The sequence below is a fragment of the Phalacrocorax aristotelis genome, chromosome 10 (assembly GCF_949628215.1).
Source record: "Phalacrocorax aristotelis chromosome 10, bGulAri2.1, whole genome shotgun sequence".
In the NCBI taxonomy this organism is placed as follows: Eukaryota; Metazoa; Chordata; class Aves; order Suliformes; family Phalacrocoracidae; genus Phalacrocorax; species Phalacrocorax aristotelis.
The window spans coordinates 19,481,565-19,506,090 of record NC_134285.1 but is presented as its reverse complement, the minus strand read 5'-3'; the positions used below and the strand labels follow the sequence as shown (position 1 = coordinate 19,506,090).

Genomic DNA, 24,526 nt, shown 5'->3' with positions numbered 1-24,526 from the left:
AGAGGTACACATCCAGAGAGTCTCAGAAAGGATGTGTGCTGGGAAATGTGGCGCTGCTCATAGTAAGCCACCACATCTGAGACAAACTGCATGCTGCATGTAACACACAGGGAAGATGGACAAAACTGGAGAAAGCAATATGAAATTACTTATAGAATCATAGGATAATTCAGGTCAGAGGGGAGCTCCGGGAGGCCTCCAGTCCACCCTACTGCTGAAAGCTGGGTAAGCCAGAAGGTTGGATCATGCTACTTGTGGCTTAATCCAGCGTTCTCTTGAAAACCTCCAAAACAGAAACAGAACAATCTCTCTGAGCAACCTAGTACACTCTCTGACTATCCTAAGGGTGAAAAAGTTTCTCCTTAAATCTTGGCAGAACTTGTCCTGTTTCAGCTTATGCCTGTTGTGTCTCTTCCTCCCACCAAGCACCCCCTGAGAAGAGTCTTGCTTCACCTCATTCAGTAGCTTCAAGTTCAGCTACATGCTTTAGCATCTTTGATTACAAAAGTAGTCTGGGTTTCTACAAGACCAGCAAAGTCCATGTTTTTGTGAGATGCAGCAGAGGTGCAAATGAACTGACCTTCCAAGAGGCTCTGTTTGATTCTAGTGATAAGGAGCAACTCCAGTCATTAGAGAGTGATACAGGAGTCAGCCGCTCTGGCAAAGGGCTTACTTGTTATTTTACAGCATTACTATTTTAAATAAAAATGTCCAGACTGATAAATGAAGTGTCAGTTCCTGAATAAACAAATTCCAGACAGGAAACACTTAGTACCTCAGATCAAGGGATAAACAGTCAACCTTATTAAACCAACAAACCAAGTTTATTTATAGAAGTCTGTACAATTGTGATGAACTATGCTAGGACACCAGTGAAACAAAGCAAACATCTCTCCCTCTCTCACGAGTGGGAGGTGTAGTCACTCACCTTTACATGCACTTAAAGGAAAAAAGATTACAGCTTTCATACACAGTTCTGTAACTATTCAAGAGCATTTTCTTGATGTATTTTTCTCAATATAAGAGGTCTGCATAATTTACTGACTGTGCCTCTCTTCGAAACAGTATTTCAGCAGAATCCAGAGGACTTTGAGAGGGTAAGTGGCAGTTTCATAGTTGCAGATAACTAGGACATAGTCCATCATTCAGATCTGCGTTCTAAGCTTACTGCATCTCCTCTGTTTTGGTCATCTCTACTAAAGTTACTTGCAATGCTGTACAGGTCTCATCGACATTTTGACTGTAGTACAGACTATTTCTGTGTTACCAAATGTAGCAGTTACCTAAAACCAATACATCAAGGGCAAGCATATTCAAAATACTGAATTTGAGTTAACTTTACCTTTACAGACCACTTGTCACTGCACCTCAGGGCTCTGAGGCATTTCTGTGGAAAAATCAGTTCCTGAATCACTTGATTCTGCAGTTACTTCTGCAAAGCATTGGAGAGTGATTATTTTGAAAACTGGCTATTGCAAAACAAGTTTAGATTTTTTTATTACAAATCTGTAACATCAATGAAGCTGTTGAAAAAAACCAAAATCATATCAAATGCATATCTACACAGTGAATCACAACGCCCCCTATGAGGTTATCATGGTAGATTCAATAAATCCACTCTTAAAAAAGTTAAAAGTACATTATGTGAGAGCCTACTATAACTCCAGAGAAGCTGCAATAGGCCATCAGATAAAGCAGTCTATGATTACGTATTCACAGAATAACCCACGTGTCCGAGAAATATGGACTATTCAGTAAATAAGTATTGAAGGAGTCCTAATTATTTGTTTACATGGTAGATAAGAGCTGCTTCATAGGTTGATTTTCTTTTTATACACAGTTCATAGGATCAATCTGCACACAATTACATGATGTTTCTTTAAAGCTACTGTTAAAAAAGGAAGAGAAAGTTAAACAAGAACTAGATTAAAGTTTCATTAAGAATCCAACAAGAAAGTATCAAACACAGGTTTAAACGTAACCGGTGTATGATTTCAGAGAAACAGTAATGCTCTGACAGAAGAAGAGCATCAGCATTTTCCCTCTTCAGGGTCCCCCAGAAACATTCCTACCTAGTTCAGTACTTAAGTTATTGTATAAGTACTGGCCTGAGAAGGAACAAACACGTGTTTGCACGCTTACCTGAATAAGGGCCTCTAACGTTTTAGACTTCTAATTGTCTTTTAATTTAGTTCTTAGCTCCATATATTCAGTTGTATCTTGTTTGGAAAAGTTCTTTGTTAAATGTCACTTATATTTACACTTCGATTTTGTTTTTTAACACCTGAGTGATAATTTAGCTGTCACCTTATGTCCAGTCAAATATTCCATAAAGCCATACAATCTTTGTGCTAGTGTTGCACTCCACTTGTACCAGTTTATATATGAAAAATGTGGATCAGCTACCTCTCATACATTACCCACTGACCTTTCTACTGTGTCCTTCCCCTTTCACACAAAGTGTTGTTGTTTGGGTTTTTTTTATTATTATTATTTTTTAGAAGCCCCATTTAAATGGTTCACAAAGCAAGAAACAAAGTGAGCTGGAGCCCCGTGAAGACACAATGACTTAAAATATATATAATATTGGAGGCTTGGAGAAGAAATTAAAGCCCAGCCGATAAGCACCTCAGGGCCATCCCAGAAAAAGCTACTCCACTCAGTTACAACTGGAGATTCCAGATGTGCTATAGATGACAAATCCCACATCAAGAGCTGTGTACCTCTCTCTCATCAGTTAAGTGTAAGTAAAAAAGGGAACGTGAAGTTAAACAGCTATATCAGCCAAGCCATTTTAGTAAGAAGAATCACATTTAATGAGTTTCTTTCTTGCAATTTCAGATGCTCAAGTACAGCTGGTAGAAATTCAAAACAGCCGTAAAGAACTGTGACAGACGGATACAAATAGTACTGCAGCTTAAAAATGATAAAAAACACCTGAAAAAAAGTCACACAACCCTCCCAAAAAAATTTACACTTTGAACCTAAGCCAGTTTTTGAAGATTCCCTTCTCCAAAGCTAGGATGAAGGAGGAAGAAGAGGAGGAAGAAAGTGCAGATGACCTTGCAGCCACAAAGGTCTTGCGCCAATGTTTATTCACCGTGCCTGTGGTGGTACGTAAGGGGAGATCACCAAGTGCTGATTCTGCGACCACCAAGAGATTCCTATGGAAATCCAGACCTCAGGCTAATACTGAACACAGAGTGGACCAACGAGCTGCATCAACAAAATAAAAACAAAACTCAAACTAAAAGAAATGGGAAAACCCCAAATAGCACAGGTCCACATTTGTGAGGAGGGCAGGAAGAAAGGGCAAGAAGGGAGGTCTATACAGTAAATAGTTGAATGGTTTATGTTACAGATGACTGGCAGTTTTAAAGAGTCTCTTCCCAGCTCCATTGCTGCTCCAACCCAGAAGGGAGAACTGAAAAGGGAGGAAGAAAAGGTAGGACATCATCATGGAGCATGCAGGATCAGAAGCAGCAGAGTGGGCATGCTCAGATAAGCCCCCGCCTCTTTTTGTAGTCCTCCAAGTTCAATGATCGCCGAGGGGCACCATCTTTTGCTGGTGGAGCCTTGGAGGTGATGGCTAGTGCCTTAGATTCTGTTGGGGATAAGAAAAGAGTAAGGACCAAAATACATGAGAACTACAGAATTTTACTTGTTGCTTTTGCTGACAGCTTCCCCACAAAATGATGTTTGGCTTCTCTAGTACACATCAGGTTTGAACTTTGATTAATAATATAGGCAGTATCAGTTCACTTATATTCATAGATAAAAAATGCCCAATTTTGGCTCTGTTAATCCAGCTTTCTGCTGACGAGTATTCTTTAATTTCTTCGGAAAACTACTCTGTAGCACACTGAAATCACAATACAAACAGAGCCTTCAGGCTCAGCTCCAGGATCTTGGATAAATCATTATCCCATGAGAATGGCAAGCACAAAGAGACAGATAATAAGTGGAAAATAAGAAGTCAAACTTCCTATCCATGTCTACAGTACACATTTTAACCAATCCCCAGGTTCTTCTGTTAAGACCGCACACAGCAAGATGCCAAAATGGTGTTCTGTCTGAGGGGAAAAAAAAAAAAACAACAACAAAACAGCCATACTTAAACCTCTACCTATACTGTGTTTCTCTCATCCTTCTCTTTCAGCCCCCTTCGTGGTTTTCAGTGTCCTTTAGCACCTCACCCTTATCTGCTTGCTAACTCTCTGAAGATCATATCTCTCACTGTCTGCTACAGGAAGTCTCCTATTCTTGGCATCCTACCTCATTCTGTAGTCTTATATCCAAACTTGACCTAGTTTGGAAAGACAAGCTCCCCTGCTCTCCCTTTTTGATAAGGTTTTAAGTCTCTGAGCATTCTCACAGTACTTAAGTCACTGTCCTCCAAGAAACTTTAGCTCTAATCCTTCCAGTAATGCTAGAAAAAATAAGCCTCATGAGTCAAATTGCATTGATGTTCTCCCGTGCTTTTCCTCCACTGGAAGACAGTTTGATAGGATGAGAGCAAACAGCCTCAAGTTGCACCAAGGGAGGGTTAGGTTGGATATAAGGAAAAATTTCTTCACCACAAGGGTTGTCAAGCATTGGAACAGGCTGCCCAGGGAAGTGGTTGAGTCCTCATCCCTGGAGCTATTTAAAAGACATGTAGACATGGCGCTTCGGGTCACGGTTTAGCTGTGGACTTGCTAGTATTAGCCTAACGGTTGGACTCAATGATCTTAAGGGTCTTTTCCAACCTAAATGATCCTATGACTTGAGGACACTAAGCTGTTCTTGCCACACATCTCAGGCTCTCAAAGTCAAGATCACAAAGAGGAAGGGTCAGCAAGTTTGTGTCTATAAGTATACCTTCACTCCCTGCCCAGTGTTTCGGTTCCCCTAAATTTTTGCTTCAATTCTGTCTGCAATACCAAAGTTAGGGAACAGCAGCTTGGTAAAACAGCAGGTGCAAAATCAAACAAACAAAAAAATTTATCCACATAACATGTACACAGATTATGGAACAAGACAGACACCCAAAGCTTGTCTGTCCTCAAAAGCGATTAGACAAATTAATGAAGTAAGTATCAAGGTAGATATCAAGGCTTATTAAATACAACACACTCATCTGTTCCCCAAAGATTAGGCAAGTCATAGATACTGTAGACTCATTACCTCCTTTTCTCCCTTAGCATTTGGAGCAAGGAAATGGGGATATACACGCTTTCAGTCTAGCACAATACAGTTGTTCTTGTTTTCTCAATGGATGTCACTAGCACACATCCCCTCCTCTTCAGTTCAAGATACTTGCCACGATGACAAACACAGAGTCCTTTCTCCCATTTTCAAAAACCCACCAATGATATTGAAAGAACTGTTCTGAAAGAAGGGAGCTCTACCACAATGAGCTGGGCAATCACATCCCCAAACCCAGGTGTAACACCTACCTGAACTGGGAACCTGAAGATCAATCTTTACATCAAAGTCGTGCACTTTGAAAAGATCTTCTGAGAGGTCACTGGCTGATTTAGAGTTCACATCTTTATCCTTCCCTTGACCCTGAAAGAAAAACTACAGGTAAGTCTCCAACCCTTAGTCTGTCCAGATAAAAAGCAATAAAAATGTTTTTTCCCCACTTGTCACAAACATACTTAATTTAGCTTTCATACTGCTAGAGAAACTTAATTTTCTTTCCCCAAGAAAGAAAAAGCTGTTTCTTTTCTATGATAATGCTCTACAGGATATCTATTTCTAGAACTGAAGCATGCACATCTACCATTAGTCATAAGCTTCTAGAGCAAAATGTTGACAGTGGGAGGAACGTAATAGAGACAGAAATGGAAACTTGCCTTACTCATGTCCTTTGGAGCATCTGGTAATACACCAGACCCATATTTTGCATTTAGCTGGGCAAGGATGGCAGCTTGGACAGCAGGATCTCTGGACTACAGAGGGCAAAAAGAAAAAAATCACTGTATTTAAATTGGTGAAAACTATACTGCCAGTTCATTAAAACAGTGCTCACATCCATGAATCTAAAACCATAAGAGGCTATAGATCAGTTAGCCCAATCTTCAGGATCTCAGAGACAACTGAAATTGCCCTGATACCTGTGCAATGCATCTGACAGTAATAAACCAGAAGTTATCCTTCACAAAGTCTTTCTTTGAGAAAATGAGAAATACATTTTCTGTTGATATGGTTTGCTCCCATGACTAGGCTTACCACTATTATTAGATGGATTTGCTTTCACCTTACAGTTCTGGCTGAAAAACTCTACTAGAGAGAAGTAATCTTTAGAAGGTTATTTTCTTTACATAATAGTTGTCTACCACAATAGAACTACTTGGTTATGATTCTTTCCTAACAAAAAATTATTTCAGAAATAATTGTTTAATTCAAGCCCTGCAATAAAATTCCTTCTGTATGCTGTTGCTAGTTTGTGGAGACTGATGAGAAGCAACCTGACCAGTTTTTTTTAAGTACTGATACCAGAACCATATACTATTCCAGAACAGGACTCAAAACCAGATTGCTTAGAAATAGAAGCTGATCATCTTGCTATCCATCATCTATACAGCTAGGGACTACAGTAGCAGGTTTTGCCGCAGTACCACAGGGGAATTTTGTGTTAAACTACTTTATCCATCACAGGCTCAAAATGTCTGGTCTCATCTCTCCTCTCACAGATCTTTCAGGAACGTTTCAATTAGAAGCAAAACTCACACCTAAACCAAGCTGTCCTCCAAGAGCTAACTAAATCTGAGTAATTCTACACAGAAGAATTCACTACAGAAGTCTACACCACAGTTGCTTCTCCATGTACATACCCACATCACTTATGTCCTTCGCACTTTGCTTTAAATAAAACCCAAAATATTGCTTTTTCCTTCTTTTGGAATAGTGAGACCAGGATCTAATTCAACTGTACCTCATCCTGGCATCTGGAGCATTAACAGCATATGGCACAGTTGAAATGAATACAAACAACATTTTCCTTCCTACTCTCTGCATTACACTGAGTTCTGTTTCTCTGCAGATTGTCTCAATCGAACCTAAGTATTACACTCACATTAGACACTATTGTGGGCTTGCACTGCCGCCTGGTAAAGGGGTCCATTTGTTGGTTTTTCATGCTGTGACTTTCAGCCTGAAGAAGAAAAAGCACATGGGTTTGCAGAGTTAGCTACTTGCACCCTTGTGAATCCTCCCACAGCACCCCACCCATGCAAGCACTCAGCTATATATAATATCAAGACCAGAAGAAAACCAGCAACAACATTACAGATTAGAAAGATTTTGACACACCCTGTCCTATGCTTCACAGGGCAAAACTGTCCGTATTGAATATAACATGGAAAATAGTTGCACAACTCTCAGGGTAGTTAAGGCTTAACCATTTGTTAACAAGCTTAACTTTTCCTTAATAGAAGCGTTACTGCAGAGAACTGAATATTTCCTTTACTGTTTTATTGCCTGAAGTCTCTTTTCTGATTTCTTTCCCATACAAAATGCACTAAGTCACTATTACAGCCAGTAGTCTGCTGATAATTGAGTTGATCAAAAGGATGAAGCAATCTACTTTAAAATCATGTCATTTGCCTATATGAAAGATCATTTTAAAAATTTAGTAACTTCACCATGCAGTTATCCCCCTTTGCATCATTTCATCGCTACTGGTACAGAAGTATTAATTCAGCGCTATTTACCACAAGAGCCTTCTCAGACTCAACGATATTCCACTCTCTATTTCTCTGGTTGATGTAACTGCAGAAAGGAAAAAAAGGAGGTTGGGGGAAAGAAAAAGAAAGTTTTGTCAATCCCTACATAACAAAATGCCGGACAGCATTCTTGCAGCTTCATCCTGATCGCAAATTACTCTTGTTACAACAGAACTGCTACCTGGGGTACATGGAAGAGAGTTTGCATCTCTGACGGTTTTAACTCAATGACAGATATAAGGAAGTAAAGATAGTCAAACACTAATAGAGCCATCATGATACACATTTCATTGATATATTGTACAGGAAAGAAGAGGAAATCTTGCAGTTAATTCACTACTGCGTGAGTTTCTCTCCTCTGTATCTGCATATTTTGGTGGTACTATTTAAGACAGAAAATTCCCAATATCTGCTTCTTACCTGATTGCAGAAATGTTTTTTGTTCGTTGACGATCCAGGGCCTCTGCTCGCTCTTCAAGTTCATTAAGCTGATCTTGAATCTGTTTGGCTTTATCTTGGTCCCCCAAGTCCTCAGCCATAGCCTTCAACCAAACAGTAACTCATTAGGCACTACTTTCTACAACAGAGCTAGTCAGAGAAACAAGGGACAGACCCATGAATCAGGTAGCTAACCCAACTCCAGTTGCACATGTTCTACCCCGCGTGGTAAGAATACAACGAAGAGCTAATCTCTCCTGACAGCTCAAGGTAAAACATGACTTCTTCGTCTGAAGAACTCTGAAAACCTCTGAAACCCCTTAAACTAAGGAAGATATAGGAGCACTAGTCCCAGCACAAGCAGGGCAAATCAGTTAGATGATTTAAGTTACAGGTTTGATTAAAATTTGATATCACTATTTACCAGCTCAGGAAAGGAATAATTATTTCTGCAACCATCAGCTGCCACTTATTCCAGGGAACTGGAGAGTCCCCTACAAGGCCACCAGACCAACAACAGGTGCTTATTATGCCACCTGGTGACAACAAAAAGCAACTGCACTCTTCCGCAATGGAAAACTAACAATTTACATATTTGTGCATCATAAAATGATGAGCAAACAATACAGTTAAGCGAAAGAATCAATGAATCCCAGGTTGGAAGGGACCTCAGGGATCACCTATTCCAACTGTTCTAGGAAGAGCACAGTCTAGACAAGATGGCCCAGCACCCTGTCCAGACGACTCTTAAAAGAATCCAAAGTGGGCGAGTCAACCCCTTCCCTGGGGAGATTATTCCAACAGTGACTGTCCTCACTGTGAAAAATTTCCCTCTGGTGTCCAGTCGGAATCTCCCCAAGAGCAACCTGTGTCCATGCCCCCTTGTCCTCTCCATGCGACTCTGTGTAAAAAGGGAGTCTCCATCATCTTTGTAGCTGCCCCTTAAGTACTGGTACATGGGGATGAGATCCCCTCTGAGCCTCCTTTTCTCTCCCAGCCTACCCTCGTATGGCAGCTTCCCAGTCCCTTGATCATCTTGGTGGCCCTTCTCTGGACCCCTTCCAGCCTGGCCACATCCTTTTTGTATAGAGGGGACCAGAACTGTACACAGCGCTCCAGGTGTGGCCTGACAAGCACTGAGCAGAGCAGAAAAAAAATGACTACTTTCTCTCTGCTGGCAATGCCCTTTTTGATGCAACCCAGCACCCTGTTGGCCTTTTTGGCCGCAGCAGCCACGGTTCACTCCTATTGAGCTTCCTGTCCACCAGGCCCCCCAGGTCCCTTTCAACAGAGCTGCTCTCCAGCCAGGTGAATGCAGACCTAAAAATTAATACAAACTGGTTTTACTGTATATGAAGCACAAATGTCTTGAAAAAGGACTGCACAAATAAAACGAAACAGAACAGGTTATGTCTGTCTTCAGAGATACTTAAGACTGCTCGTTTACTTCACTTCTTGGCTTTGGCTTCTCAGCACTGTTAGGTCTATTTGTTTCAGGTCTACATGTAACACAGTTCTGTGGCAAGTAAATCTTTCATCAACTTACTCTTTTAAATATAAATTATTGGCCATAAAGTGAAAATTCAGTCACCCCTGAATAAAAGATAATTTAACACGACTTATTTTTCCTGTTTTGAAAAGTATAGGAAATCCACTTTCAAATGTTATTATGGGATACCGGGGGGGGGGGGGAAGAAAAAAAGAAAAAGATTTTCTAAAGCAGAACAGCTTAAAACCTTCTTGTTTAAAGGACACAAAAACCAGACAGCTATAATTGTTGGCAATTGCCCTTAGAAAAAGAATGCAATAGCTTCAAGTGGGTTCTGAGTGTTCTGAACCCAGCAATGAACCTTGAGATCCACCTTTTAGCTGCATAGTTAAAGTCGAGCTTACTGCTGACTACTGCCAAAATCCAGATGAGCTCCAGTTCTTCAAAATCAAAGACTGCATTAAGCTTGCAGGCATCATCTCATCTCTCACCTTCTCCTTTAACAGCTGAGTTTTCTTCATAGCGTAATTTGGAGGTGCTTTTCTGAACCTTTCCTTCTCTTTCACAATCTGTAAGCAGAGGAAACAGTAAGAATACACAAAGATGAAATGTCTATTTCAAAACTTGGACACTAGAAGCAACAGATCAATATCACCTAAGAAATGTACTTACTGCCACAGCATTTTACTCATGCTCTCTGCTGCATTTTTAAATTTGTGACTTGGTAATGAGTTACAGCTCAATTTCCCTCACTTATGACCTACAAAAATCCGATGCTAGTCACATTTTGTCAGTATTAACCAAGTATTAAACTGCAGAAACTGTGATAAATGCACCTATTATGATGCTGTTAGCTTTTCAGAACTTGAGAACTAAATTGCCATACTCAGGTTAGGAGTTCAGAGCTGTGCAACACAAGTTCAGGAGAAAGTAGCAGGACACAAAGGATGAAGTCAAGCAGGAGCGAGCACAAAACAAACAGCTGGATCACCAAGCTACTCTATCCAGTTACGCAACTTCATTTTGAGCCTTTTATTTTCTTCTTTGGAAGCAAATACCATCATTATTTTGCTTTGTAACAGCTAGTGCTCTGCTCCATGAGTTCCTGACACATTTAAGCACTGCCACAGCCTCACTACAACGCACTGATTACCTCCTCAATGTCCTGGTCATTAAACTTGTAGTTGAGGGCTTCTTTGATGGACACTTCCTTCTTGTTTATCTCGTCCAGTGTGGGTAGCTGCATCCCAGCAGAGAACATCTAAACGCAAGGGACAAAGAGGTTACTTTCCCCTTAAAGCATCCTTGGCAGAAGGTTGCTAAGAATAAACTGAAGTCTGACAAACTTACCGCTTCCTTCCACTTCATAAACTCACTTTCAGTAAATTCCTGATTTGAGACAAACTCCAAACGAAACACACGTGAATCACTGCCATGCCTGCAACAAGAAAGTGTAACAACATACCTCTCTGACTTTACAGAGCTGTGATCTTGGATCTATAGATGTAAACTGATTCAAGAAGCCCAAAACCACACACTTAAGCCTACTCTTGTGGCTCACATGCTATCTATTCCTAACTTCAGTCAAGTCTGCCACAGTTCAGGAGCCTACAGCAATTAGTAGTAATGCAAAGAAATACTAGACAGTGAGTCGCTCAGTTGTGGCAGTAAAACCCTCCGGAGGAAACAGAAACAGGCCTCTCTCACACCTAAACCTTACATACCCTACTTGGTGATGCAGCACCATCTTCAGAAACACAAAGCTCCTTCATGTTTGGACTAGTACAAGTAACCTTTAAGCAGTACTGAATTATACAATGCTGGAGCCAACCCCCTTTGAATTTTTCATTCATTGCCCAGTCAAGGCCAGAAATCCCTAAACACTTTCTGCAGAGCGCTACCTTTGGCACTACCAGCTAAACTACTATACTGCTACTAACCAATATTAAAATTGGTTGCCAGGGTGTAAATTTCACTCAAAGCATGGAGGTCCCTCCTGAATTAGCCTAAGAAGTTATTGAGTGTTACAACAGATTTAGATAAGACTTTTTTTACTCCATACGCAGACCCACATGCATTTCCCACGTGCCTTCCTGTTTCTCCCAAACGGTTAATGTCTTCTTGTCCTACGCCACCAGGGTATTTTGTATTGTAACTGTTAATCTTCACCTCACGATCCTTACAAGGGCCATAAGAACAATGGTGAAATCCAATGCTACATTCAGCTTCTTCCCTCCAAAGTACCACTTTCTGTTGTGACACATGTGCCACACCCAGTCATGTATGCCTTTAAATGATACATATTTCTAACATCTGATTATGACAACAGTGGAGAAAGATGTAAGAGTATTGCAAAGCTCAAGAGGCATAGACAAACAATCATGGGTTACTAATGCAAATGAATTGTTCAGATGTCAATACAATCACAAGCCCCTGCATGAGTTGGTTTTGGTTTGTTTTTTTTTATAATTTCCATTACGCTCAAGGGGAAAAAGCCCAAACAAACCCAACCCAACATTCCAGCAGGAAGCAGCATGGCAAGGGCCAGTCTGGTTTTTAGCTCTCATCTCCAAGCCACACAGAGAACCTTATTTGCTATCAAAAGGACACTGATTCATGAACTAATGAGGATTACTTCGGTATCTTACCGCAGCTGTAGTCCTTTGTTTGTCCGGGTACCACCAAGCTGGTAAACTTTTGCAGTCTCTACCACACCAGTTATTTCAGCAACCTGTATCACAGAATAAAACGCACAAGAGGAAGGATGCAAGAGGGGTTTTGTTGTGTTCCTGGAATATACCTGGCATATTCAAGCCTTTTCACTAGAGATCAAAAACCGTAACCTAACTAACATTTCTAACTAGATCAAGGAAAGCAAGACTTTTCAGGGTACATTATCAGGTACTGAATTAGTTGCTTCATGCATTACCTTTGAGTTGACAAATTATACCATCTGAACACTTGATGCAGTTTTTCTGTCTTCTCAGTTCAGCCTTCCCGACCAAATGATGTAGGCTTTCCTACTTTTTCTATTTCCTTTTCAATTAACACTGGTTTGGGTTAAAGTTTGTCCCAAATGAAATACACCAGTGCTGCTCACATAAACACAGCCCCTCTGGGGACCTTCTAAATGCAATTTTAGAGAATATTATTGAACCCTATGATTGTGCAGTTACAGCAATAAAACATAAAACCAAAACTGTGTTCTCAATCACTTTCTCTTCTAAGGCACACTGAGGTACTAGGAACGCTTCATGAAAAAAGAACCACTCAATAACTTGGGAACATTCCCAGAAATAAGGGCTGAATATTACTCATCCTCACTTGGTCAAAGCAGAGTCCTGAACTCTACTTTGCAATACAGATGATGAGACAAGATAGCATGAACTGAAGCTGGAAGAAGAGGCTTTGTTAGTGCTCCCTCTTTCACTAAATGTCTCTCTCCACCTAGCTGATCCCATAGATTTATTTTTAAACCAGTCTTCTCCACTTCTTTGGCAGCAATTACATATTCTGCTTATAAACAATCTTTCTATGTTTATCACTCAAACAATCACAGATACCTGAGAATTGCTAAGATGCAAATGTTACATCACAGCACTGTAAGAAGAACTAAATCCCTTGGAACTAAACTCACCCGATAAACAGGTTTGCTGTTGTGATTTCCAATGCCAATACGGACAAAGCAGCCAGTGACTGTCTTGGCAAAGAAGGGCATATGACACCAGCGTTCCAGCTTGTGCCGCGATAAGCGTACTCGGTTCAGTTCTTCAGGCAAGGACACTGGCTGGGACTTCGGAGGAATTTCTTCTTTCCTTATTGGCAAAAGGTGAGAAGGAATAAAGAAAAACAGTAGAGACATAATCACCAAAAAAAGGTCCTGAGCAAGGTGCAGCATGAACACTAACTCTTTAAATTACTAGTACAAGGAATCATTCATCGTGCGCTAGTTGACTGTACATATGTGAATTTAGCATTCATGAAAAAGGCTTAATGCCAAGTCCCAGACTTGCTACCTACTGCCCCTGCTACCGCAAAGCAGTAAGACTCACATGCCAAGGCAGTTTATAGGCCAATGCTTTAAGATAAGCCAGCACATATCTCTGCCCTGCTAACGTGCCGGGGTTCTGCGGCTGCTGAACTGTAGGACTAAACAAACCTGAAAACAACAGTAAACGGGGCTAAAGGTAACAGCAGGGAACTGAAGTTGCAAACCCATCCAAGGTAAGTCAGTCCCATACACCATGATACAGAAGCCAAGGACTCAAATCTGAGCAATGCAAGTGTGCTCAGCGGCAAAACCACTTTAGAGACACTGAACTTCCCCCAAACAATCCTCTAAACCAGGATGTACCTACATAAAGTGGATCTGTTTTTGAACACACACTTACAAGTAATCATAGGCCAGTGTTTACTACTTACTCTTCCTCTTCATCAGAGGATGAGGATCTGGATGAGCGATCACTTTTCTCACTAGACTTATCATCCTCCTCCTCCTCTTCGTCATCAGAGTATACTTCACTAGTTTTTAATGGCTGTTTTTTTGCAAGCAATTCAGCTGGGGGAAGGAGGAGAGAGAACAAGAAAAAGCAAGCTCTGAGTTTTTTATGAAAGCTTTCTTTTAGAGCTGAAACCTTATTGTTTTAAAAAAAGAGGCAAATAGCTGTTAATTTTACACTGGATACAAAAGCCACGTGTTCAAGTCCACTAGTAAGCTAAGCACTCCATTGCATATATTCAAAGAGAGAAATCAAAGTATTTAAAAGCATCTTAAATCTCAGTTGTACTTAAATTTGGTCTCCCAACTTGACTGCATGTAGCAATACAAGATGGGCATAACAACTGGATATGCAAGATAAAACTATTATGATGACATAACGCATTGTTATTTTGCAAGGGAAAAAAAATCTCATGTTTGGAGAGGAGCTGTATTATGTTTGCGTGGCAAGGTTTTGGTAGCAGAGGGGCTACAGGGGTGGCTTCTGTGAGAAGCTGCTAGAAGCTTCCCCCATGTCCGACAGAGACAATGCCCACGGCTGGCCAAGGCTGAGCCCATCAGTGACGGTGGTAGTGCCTCTGGGATAATGTATTTAAGAAGCAGGGGGCGGGGGTGCAGAAACACTGTGCAACTGCAGCTGGAGAGAGGAGTGAGAATATGCGAGAGAAACAGCCCTGCAGACACCAAGGTCAGTGAAGGAGGGGAGGAGGTGCTCCAGGCACTGGAGCAGAGATTCCCCTGCAGTCCGTGGTGAAGACCATGGTGAGGCAGGCTGTGCCCCTGCAGCCCATGGAGGTTAATGGTGGAGCAGATATCCATCTGCAACCCATGGAGGACCTCACGCCAGAGCAGGTGGATGCCTGAAGGAGGCTGTGACCCCATGGGAAGCCCAGGCTAGAGCAGGCTCCTGGCAGGACCTGTGGACCGCTGGAGAGAGGAGCCCACACTGGAGCAGGTTTGCTGGCAGGGCTTGTGACCCCGTGGGGGACCCACGCTGGAACAGTCTGTTCCTGAAGAACTGCATCCCGGAGAAGGGACCCAGGCTGGAGCAGTCTGTGAAGAACTGCAGCCTGTGGGAAGACCTCATGTTGGAGAAGTTCATGGAGAACTGTCTCCTGTGGGAGAGACAGCATGCTGGGGCAGGGGAAGAGTGTGAGTAGTCCTCCTCCTGAGGAGGAAGGAGCGGCAGAAAAGTGTGATGAACTGACCTCAAACCCCACTCCCCATCCCCCTGCGCCACTGGGCAAGAGGAGAAGGTAGAGAACTCAGAAGTAAAGTTGAGCCCAGGAGAAAGGGAAGGGTAGAAGGAAGGTGTTTTTTAAGATGTAGGTTTTTAATTTTCTAATTATCCTACTCTGATTTTGATTGCTAATAAATTAAACTAATTTCCCCAAGTCGAGTCTTGTTTTCTCATGACAGTAATTGGTCAGTGATCTCCCTGTCCCTATCTTGACCCATAAGCCTTTCACTTTATTATCTCTCCCTCTCCACTCTCTATCCAGGGAGTGATAGAGCAGCTTTGGTGGGCACTGGCATCCAGGAGCACAGTAAAACCCAGCAGAGCAGCAAAAAAGAGTTGCATCACAAGCCTGTGGCAAGACGGACAAGATGATGTGCCAGTGAAGAAACAAGCAAATGTAGACAAGGTAGCACAAGTACAGTAAATATGGTCTGGATGGTTCAGAGATTAAATAACAGAATCTAAGTTAACTAAACATTACTAAGTGCCATTTGATGGACTGTGATGAAAGTTTGTTTTCAGACAGTGCCGGGGAGGATCGAGGGGGAGGAACAGAGCATCAGTGGTACCAAACGATATCCTTTGTGGTCATATCGGGCAAAAGACCAAGGAAAACAGAGACATGGAATTCATTCACTCCAAGTATAGGACTGTTGCATTAATTAGAAACAGAAAGTTAGCACTTTGAAAAAGCTGTAACAGTGCCTCAAAAAATTGTAGCAATAGCAATGCACTTTCATACCTGTTCTGTTCTTCCTTTTCTCTCTTTCCGCTTTTAGCTCCTCCATTGCCTGAGATTTCTTGTCTAGCTTCTCATCCCGCTTTGATCGCCGCTCTTTGTTATGTGACATGACCTAAAAATATGAACAGGAAGTCCCTCAACACCAAGTGCAATCCATAAATTGAAATGCATTAAAACAAAGACTGTTTGCACACTTTGAAAACTTTTCAAATAGAAACTACTAACAAACTTCATTTGAAATCAGTTTTTTTCAAGTTCATTTTCATAGAGGTTAGGGAGAGGGAAATCAATCCGCAGCATTTTTTTTTCTGCTTCATATCAAAATAATGAAAATATTTACACTTCAAAATTTCTGCTACCAAGTGTTACTCTCAAAACTCCTCCTGAAGGTTAGAAAAGGACAAGAGAAATAAAACAGAAGTAATTCTATAACCAACAGGTAATGAGGAAAAATTGAATGAATATTCTTCTCATTTGCTTTTCCTTCTGCAAGGCCAAAACAAGGCATTTGTTCTCATTCTGTAGCAAACTGAAAAGTTTGTTAACAAATACTAAAACAGAAATAGAGTTGCGTGTAAAGTCTGCAATATGGATACAAATCTTAAATGTTTTAAGTCTTCCAATATTTTGTTTCTAACAGGTCTATCTGGAATACCAGGTAGCATAGAAAGCAGCTTCTATAATAAGCATAAAAGACAGTCATTTGAAGTAAGTCAAAAAAAGGCACTGTAGAAGAACTCTGCGTAAGATCCTTTGATATATACATATATGTATGAGTCTACACCTTATGTACTACATATATGGACTACATAAGTACATACACACATGCACATATATGGAGTTGAGAGGGGTAGGGAGATGAGATTCACTCCACTTAACATGTTCCTATGGGAAAACTCATCTCACCTAATTTGATTTAAGTGTTTAACATCTGTTTCACTAGAAAATAACAGGGAGCAAACTGCCAGTTGGAAACGCCCTCCTCCACTGCACAAAGACAGAAGTGACAATGACTGCACACTATCAACTAGTTCTTAGATGGCTAGAGTTAAGGAAGACGAGTGCCATCCCATTCTGGGAGCCTATGTGCCCAGAGTCTATAAATAGTAAAGGGCGGGGTCTTAACCATTTGAAACTACAGCCAATTCAGCCATCTGAAACTACCGTTACAGAGGCCTTACTCCAAATACTGGTTTATCCTCTCTCTACTGGAGGTGGAAAAAACTATAGAACTACTTCTATTCCTCCCAGCCTTCAAGCTTTTCATTCACAGCCCTACCAGTAGAAACTAAGCATTCTTTTCATTGTACATGTGGGCAAAATAATTGAGACTACAGCTGAGCGGTTTCTGGCCTGCTCCCTCAAACTTTCACTTGCAAGGAAGATCGCGTATGTAATGTTTGAGACTGAATGACAGAAGTTTAGCTAAAGTAACTGCAAAAGGTTAGGTTGCTCTCCTGTTCTCATATGGGAGGACTATTACAGCAACTCTAGATACAGCTGCAACTTTGCGTTTTTTATTAAAAGGAGTTATCAGTGCACCCCTCAGCAGGCCAAAGATGTTAGTTTCTTCAAAAGAACTGAAAGGCTAAAGATAGCCTTAGCATATAAATGACTACATTCTGTCCTGCTTACCACACTGTGTGACATTAAGTGAAAACATTGGGGCAGAGAGAGTCAGCATCCTACCTCGTATTGCCAAGGGAAAAGGCTTTGTGACTAAGGACAGTTTCATCTCCTACCTGGGATTCCTGGATCTGTGTGAGTTTTTTCTTCTCCTGCTCTTCCTCTTGCTTTTTCTTTTTCTCTTTCTTTTCTTTCTTTTTTGCCGTTTTTAGTTTCTTCTTGATTTCAAATCTAGTAGCAGATATTGAAATAAAAAGAATGTTCACTCTCTGAGTGAGCAAAGTACCACTCAGATGCTCTCAGCTTAACTTGTTAGTAGACTGTAAGGAATGCTTCCACTGCTTGCCCCAGATGGATAAACCTCTAATGCCATCCTGTCCTCCATTCCTATCCATTTCCTTCCCCAGGAAAAGCAAGGTGAAGAAAAGCTAACCTAAAGGGCTGAGGCAACCACAAAGTAACAGCTACACCCCAGAAATCTGTCCTTACTCCACCTTCAGCTTTGCCAGTATAGTGACCGTTGCATGCTGCCCCCAACTCTGGAAACAGTTGTCTGTTTTATATTAGTTGAACCTCAACAGCTAAAAACTTGGTTGTTTAAAGCCACTATCATGCTAACTTTTTCACGCTTCAACTCCACCTTCCTACTGGCACTGGTCTGTATAAGAACAACTGCAAAGAAGTCAGTGAGTCCTCCTTCAGCAGCTACATTCCAGTCAGATCAGGCAGTTTCTGCACTCCAATTTAGCCACTTCCATTTCTACCTTCACAAAATATCTCACCCTGAAATCTTATTTTCAGCCACTGTATTCAGAAGAGTAGTGATTTCCCTGAAACTGTCCTGTGACTGAGACACCACTGCACCATGGACTGGTCATTGCTTTAGTGAAGTGTGCATATGAACAAACACAAGAAAAAAAAAATTATTTAACTTCCAATAACTCAAATTCAAAATTTGTTATCCACGTGCATATTACACAGTCCATTCTTCTTCAGTCCCTTACACCTGGATTTTGTAGACAAGAAACTGAAGTGCCAGATGAGCTTGTTGCCCTTTATGCCTTTACCATGAAGCATAACACGCAGGGCACAGGCATGGTATCCTATGCAATGTCTGCTGTAATCCCAATGAACTCACAGTACAATGTACATACAAAGAGCTAGACCACATTTTGAAAGATTCAACTTACCAGAAAGTTAAATAACTACCCACCACCACCCCATGCATAGTTCTAACTGCCAACCCCCCTTTTACACAAAACAGGACAAACACATTTAAGATTAAATCAGTAACTCAAGCTTAGATTGTTTAGCTTGTCCTTATCAAGTATTCTCAGCATTCATTCTAAAAGAGAGACACTCAGTTACCATGGAATAGTGAACGGAATTAAAAGATATGGTGTCCTTCTACCTGATCTAAATCCAAATCTTTCACTCATTTTGATCCCTTTTAGGAGAGCAGCAAACTAGAGAAGATATTGGAAGTAGTACTAAAACTACAGACAGACAGGCAGCGCTCTAACTACGGCTTGGACAACCGGACAGTCTGACAGGAGCTTGTACTGAGACGATTTACTCAACAGATGTCAGTCCTCTAGAGAAATTTCTCAGCAAGTGAGAAAAGAGAGAAGTCACCGAGCAGGGAAGAAACTGGACAAAACTTGCCCCACACATGCCAAATCTTTTCTGTTAGACACACAAGAAGAAAAATACCTTTACTACAAGGAAGCTGCCTGACAGGACAGTGTTACAGTGACAAACAAAATAAGCCACAACACCTAAGGTAGAAATCCACAAACGATCCCTTGAAAATGACACATCCAACACCACTCATCATTATTTCAATCTCTCTCTCTCTCTCTCCTGTTAGGGCCCCAGTCAGCTTCACACCCAGAGGCAACCCTAACACTGCGCTTCATCATTGTTTCCTGAAAAATTCCAGAAGCTTATATACACCTTACGCTTTGTTTGCCTTTTTCCAAACTATGAGCGTGTGACAGCTAATACAAAAAATACAGAAGAGAATGCAGTCCTCCTGACTGTCTGGCAACTAGTATGCAAAGCAGTAATATGGCTACAATGGTAGCTGACAGAACCACGCATATTCAACAGCTGAGAAGCTTTCAGTTACTGACTTTTACAACAACATGCAGAACTCCTACTGTGTGCTTCTCAACTAGCTACAAGGACAGTTTACACACACAAAAAAAATCTACAATGAAGTTTAATTCACTTCATCGTGCTGAACACTTGGAGCCCAAACATGAGACCACAGTCAGCATACTCAACAGCCTGTATGCATGTGCTACCAAATATCAACAGATCTAAAATTCACCTTCTCTTTAGCACTTCTCTCTTCTCTATCCGGTTAAACAGCTCCTGTTCTCTCTCCTTTTCTGTCATTTGTTCCAGTCGAGCTCGGTCTTCTTCATCTCCCATCAGATCTTCTCCATAGCCATCATGGAATTCCTCATCTTCAGATGAAGAATCTGAATCTGAGCTAGATGAGGAGCTGTTGCTTTCTGAGTCAGACACTTCTCCTAAAACAAAATACAAGGCAGTGATATTCAGCTGGGGCAAAGCCCAACCACTTCATTGTAGCATGTTAGCAAAGGATACCAAGAATGTATTTTATGCTCCTTTTCCACTATGCTAAAAGCATACATATAATGGAAACTAAACCCAGGAGGAAATACTTTATTACCATAAGATATACACACTAAAAAAAGTTATAAAATGAGTGGTACTACGTGCAAACACAAATTGGGTTATAAATAAAAATTCTTATTAGAGAAAGCAAATTTTAGGAGGCCTTTTCATTAGTGTGTTAGGGTCTTAGGGTTAGATTTCTATGCCTATATGCTATGTCCCTGAGAAATTGCTCGTACAGCCATAGCTTTTTAAGTGTGTGCGGGCACCTCAAATGCCACTATTAACCACCACTAATACTCTTCGTTATAGCAATCTGAGGAACAGAAATTTGTCATTTGAAGACCACAGCACTATGAATTGCTGCATCACAACTTGAAACACACTATCCTCAGGACTGGCAAGGCTATGATGCTAGCTCCATTGCTGCAATAAGCCTTCCCAGTTACACATGTGCTTAGGAAACAGCTGACTCCCCAATAATATCAGGTAACACCAACTTTAAACTTGATCCAAGTCCAAGTGCTTTGATTATCTCACCTGACTACATTACACCAAATTGCAAAAGCAGACATTAGGATTCTTTCTTCCCATTTCATTCTGATCTCAGTATTTCTGGAAACTTCCAGCTTTGCAAGCTTACACTGTGAAAAACATTGATTTGCAGGCACCAATACATACAGGTTCAGTCACTTCATGCTTTATCTCCGCTGTGCTTAACATACTTAAAACTGTAGGCTCCTTCATATCCTTTCTTAACTTTGTTTTTTTAATATCAACTGAAATCACAACTAACCACCTGCAAATCTTCATAGGCATGATGAAAACAGGAAAGAACACAGGAAGATTGCCCAGCATTGAAACAGATTCAATATTCATGTAAAAAAAATTCTGACAAAGTAGTTGTAATGATTTTTCTTCTTCCACGTCAGTATAAATGTGCAAGAATTCCAATTTGGAGCAAATGCATACAAGATAAGCTGCTATTGGCATCATGCAACTCTATACACCTCTCACTTTGTCATCACAAGAAGTTTGGGATGGGAAAATACATCAATGGGAATAAAAGAAAATGCTACCCACACTACAGATGGGACATGCTAGAAAGAAGAAAAGAATTTTCCAGGAGAAAGTCAAGTAATGAAACACATCGTACATTCTTCAGCTGAAAAAGTATTTAGTGTTACATTTGTAATGGAGTACTTAGAACAACGCTATACTGAATTATATGCACTTCAAGCCACGGCAAGGTTAAGAGTCATCCAGACTAGACGTAAGACTAAAGAAACTCTTTCAAATTAGTCTTAACATCACCATTTTACATCACTCTTCAGTGTGGCCAAAGGGGTCACTTCACTTGGAATACCACTGGAAGTAGACACACGCGTGTTATCTTACCCTCTTCAGGTGCTGAGCTCTCAGCCGAGCTGTCTTTATCTGAGCTGCCTGAAGAGGCAGCTTTGTTCATCTGTTTCTTCATGGCTCCTTTCTTCTCTGCCTTACCCGCTTTTCCCTTTTTTTTGTTTTTAGAACCTCCAACAGTCCACTGCAAGGAAAGAACCAAGAAAGGGATCATGAAATATGAGCACCACTCTCTTCTCCCTCCCCCAAAACACTGGAGTAAAAACAACTGAGAAACACTCCAATAGCTGACAGCAAGACATCAGTCATACAAGAGAAAAAAAAAATGCAGCCAATAGGAAACTTACAAAATGAAAAGATTTTACAAGTTTGTTTTGGGGGGTTTTATTTGGTTTTGTTTTTTTGTGGGTTTTTTTGTTTTGTTTTTTTTTGGGGGGGCGGTGTCTTTTCATGGCTGCTTTGGGTTATTTCTTGAAAAAAACCCAACCAACAAACAAAAGAGCAGTTATCAGTGCAAGCCCACAGTTTAAAAGGAGTGTCCTACTAAAACAGTAAAGGCTTCAGAGTCTGCAATATTTGCCAGGAGAAAATAGGTACTGAAGACATTTTCCTAGGAAAATAATTTTAAACAACTGTCCCACTGCATTTTTAAAGATTAGTTTCAGTTTACTACCATTAAACAGAAGAAACAACAGATGTGTTTCCAAAACTAGTTTATTCAAGAGCATATTTTAGATTTCATGAAGGCACACCAATTACGTGACAGTCTTTCCAAAATCTCAGTTTTACCAAGAGTACACAGCACTTATTTTTTTACACAACAAACCAATAGCGCACTTGCTCAAAGACAGCAGTGTCACCACCTGCCTCTATGTACACAAGTCAGAATCAAATCAGAGTCACAGAAATCAGGAAAAAAAGAAAAAACCCCAAGTGTCAAGTCTTAATTTTAACTTTCTGTTAGCACCATATCCTCAATTACCTTAGACTTCATTTTCCAAGTACAGGACTTATACCACTATGCACACAGAGGTAACAACTTTAAATCCTGAAGTCCCAGGAGAAGGGCTAGTATCTACCTTATTCTTACTGGAATTTTTGCATTGTCCCAACTACCTGGGTAAAGCCACAGAACAGAACTGACAAGGACTGCCTGTATAGTATTTTAAAGCTTTACAATATTTTGTAACGCACTTCACCACCTCTCCTAGAAATTCTACAGGTGCGAGACCTTCAGAGATAAGACAGTTACTTTCTAAATATATATATATACACACACACACATATACTGTTATACTCTTCATACCTGTATGTTATTTTTACCTTTCTTGCACATCACCATCTGTTCAAGCAACAGCCTACTAAAAAAAAATATATATCTATTCCTAATTCAAATGAGCAAATACTCCTTTGCATAAAGGAGATCTTGTGCTCAAAACTACTCTAACTGAAAAAAAAAAAAATCTTTAGATTTGACCTCTGGTACACACAAACTTCAGGCTTCACACCCACCCACCCTTTTCCTGGGGCATGAATCAAGTCCATCCCTGCAGACAATAATCATTAACCAAATTTGATCACTTTTACCTGATAAGGTACCATCTTCGAAGAACCCTGGCGTTCAAATACGCAAAATAAAACTCAACCAAATAGTTAGAAGCTATTACCTGATTACCTGATCTACTAATATCTTCAGAATTTCATAGGTTTTGATTTCTCCCACACTCAGCCTTGTACCTTCCATATTACCACCTACTTCATAATCTTCATTAAGCATCAGCTATGCATTCAAAACTATCTGTCAAAGGCCAGGCAGAACTTTTCTTTTCTGATGCAAAAGTACAGGTACCTAGTGGTGAGCCTATTGCAATCCATGCCCAATGCAGCTACCCCAGTCTATTATGGTCCACAGGATAGGTGAGAAACTGCACAGAAAGCATCTAGTTTGTATCAGCCTGAGTCTGCACTCAAGTCTCTATTGGCTTCCACTTAAACTTTTACTTGTTCAGTGCTACAATACTGCTGCCTAATAATATTCCTCATTAACTATGCCCATGTAAATCAATTAAGAACAAGCTTCTACTCTGCCTGAATCTGCTCAAACCTCAATGTTAAGGAATCAACTCACAGGTATTACATAAAAGTGCATTTTTGCTATTTCATCCAGAGCTTACCTACTGCCAGCATACCAGTAAAAACACAACAGTGAGAAAGTGAAACTGAGCATTTTGCAAGGAGCAGAGGAGCCCTTTGAACCAGGGGTGCATAGGTGCCTCCTTCCCAGAGCTCTGCCACTTCTTTTCAGTCTTCTAACACTGAATTATACCTTGCATCAGCATGCTGAATAGTAAGGAAGAAGCACAGAGAAAGCCATAGTATACACCACAGTTATATTAAGACCTTGAGAGGTCATGCTGAGATTAAAGAAGTTAAGATCAGATAAAAGCAGCAGGACTTCAGTCGTTAATAAAATGTTCAACAGCTGTAGATATATGCATTACAGATCACTGTTCTCAGCCTTTGACTCACAAGTAGAACTGTGGAGAGAACCTGGGTCCAGGAAGATGGGACTGAAGAGGAAGCTGCGTGAAAAAAAGAGTAATAAAACAATAATCTGCCCTAATCTAGTAAATTTGGCTTCAGTTTCTATTTCACCCTCGAGATTACACTTCATCTCACTTTTGTTTATGCAAGTCATCTCTACATCTTTTAGGTCACAATAACTGGTTGTTACCTCCCAGTTTCAGTGCTGTCACAAAGCCAAATTCTT

General features: G+C 40.7%; 1 protein-coding gene across 1 annotated transcript in view; it reads right to left on the bottom strand.

Annotated features, from left to right (window-relative positions):
- Window positions 1-802: 802 nt before the first annotated feature.
- RTF1 (RTF1 homolog, Paf1/RNA polymerase II complex component) overlaps window positions 803-24,526 on the bottom strand; it is a 39,482-nt gene continuing 15,758 nt past the window's right edge. The window contains 16 exon segments of the mRNA XM_075105563.1: window positions 803-3,604; window positions 5,439-5,550; window positions 5,841-5,936; window positions 7,064-7,141; window positions 7,701-7,758; window positions 8,133-8,254; window positions 10,131-10,208; window positions 10,793-10,900; window positions 10,990-11,077; window positions 12,288-12,370; window positions 13,277-13,454; window positions 14,062-14,197; window positions 16,120-16,231; window positions 17,862-17,976; window positions 20,081-20,285; window positions 21,793-21,940. Coding sequence (XP_074961664.1) covers window positions 3,498-3,604; window positions 5,439-5,550; window positions 5,841-5,936; window positions 7,064-7,141; window positions 7,701-7,758; window positions 8,133-8,254; window positions 10,131-10,208; window positions 10,793-10,900; window positions 10,990-11,077; window positions 12,288-12,370; window positions 13,277-13,454; window positions 14,062-14,197; window positions 16,120-16,231; window positions 17,862-17,976; window positions 20,081-20,285; window positions 21,793-21,940 — 1,824 coding nt within the window. The 3' untranslated portion in view covers window positions 803-3,497.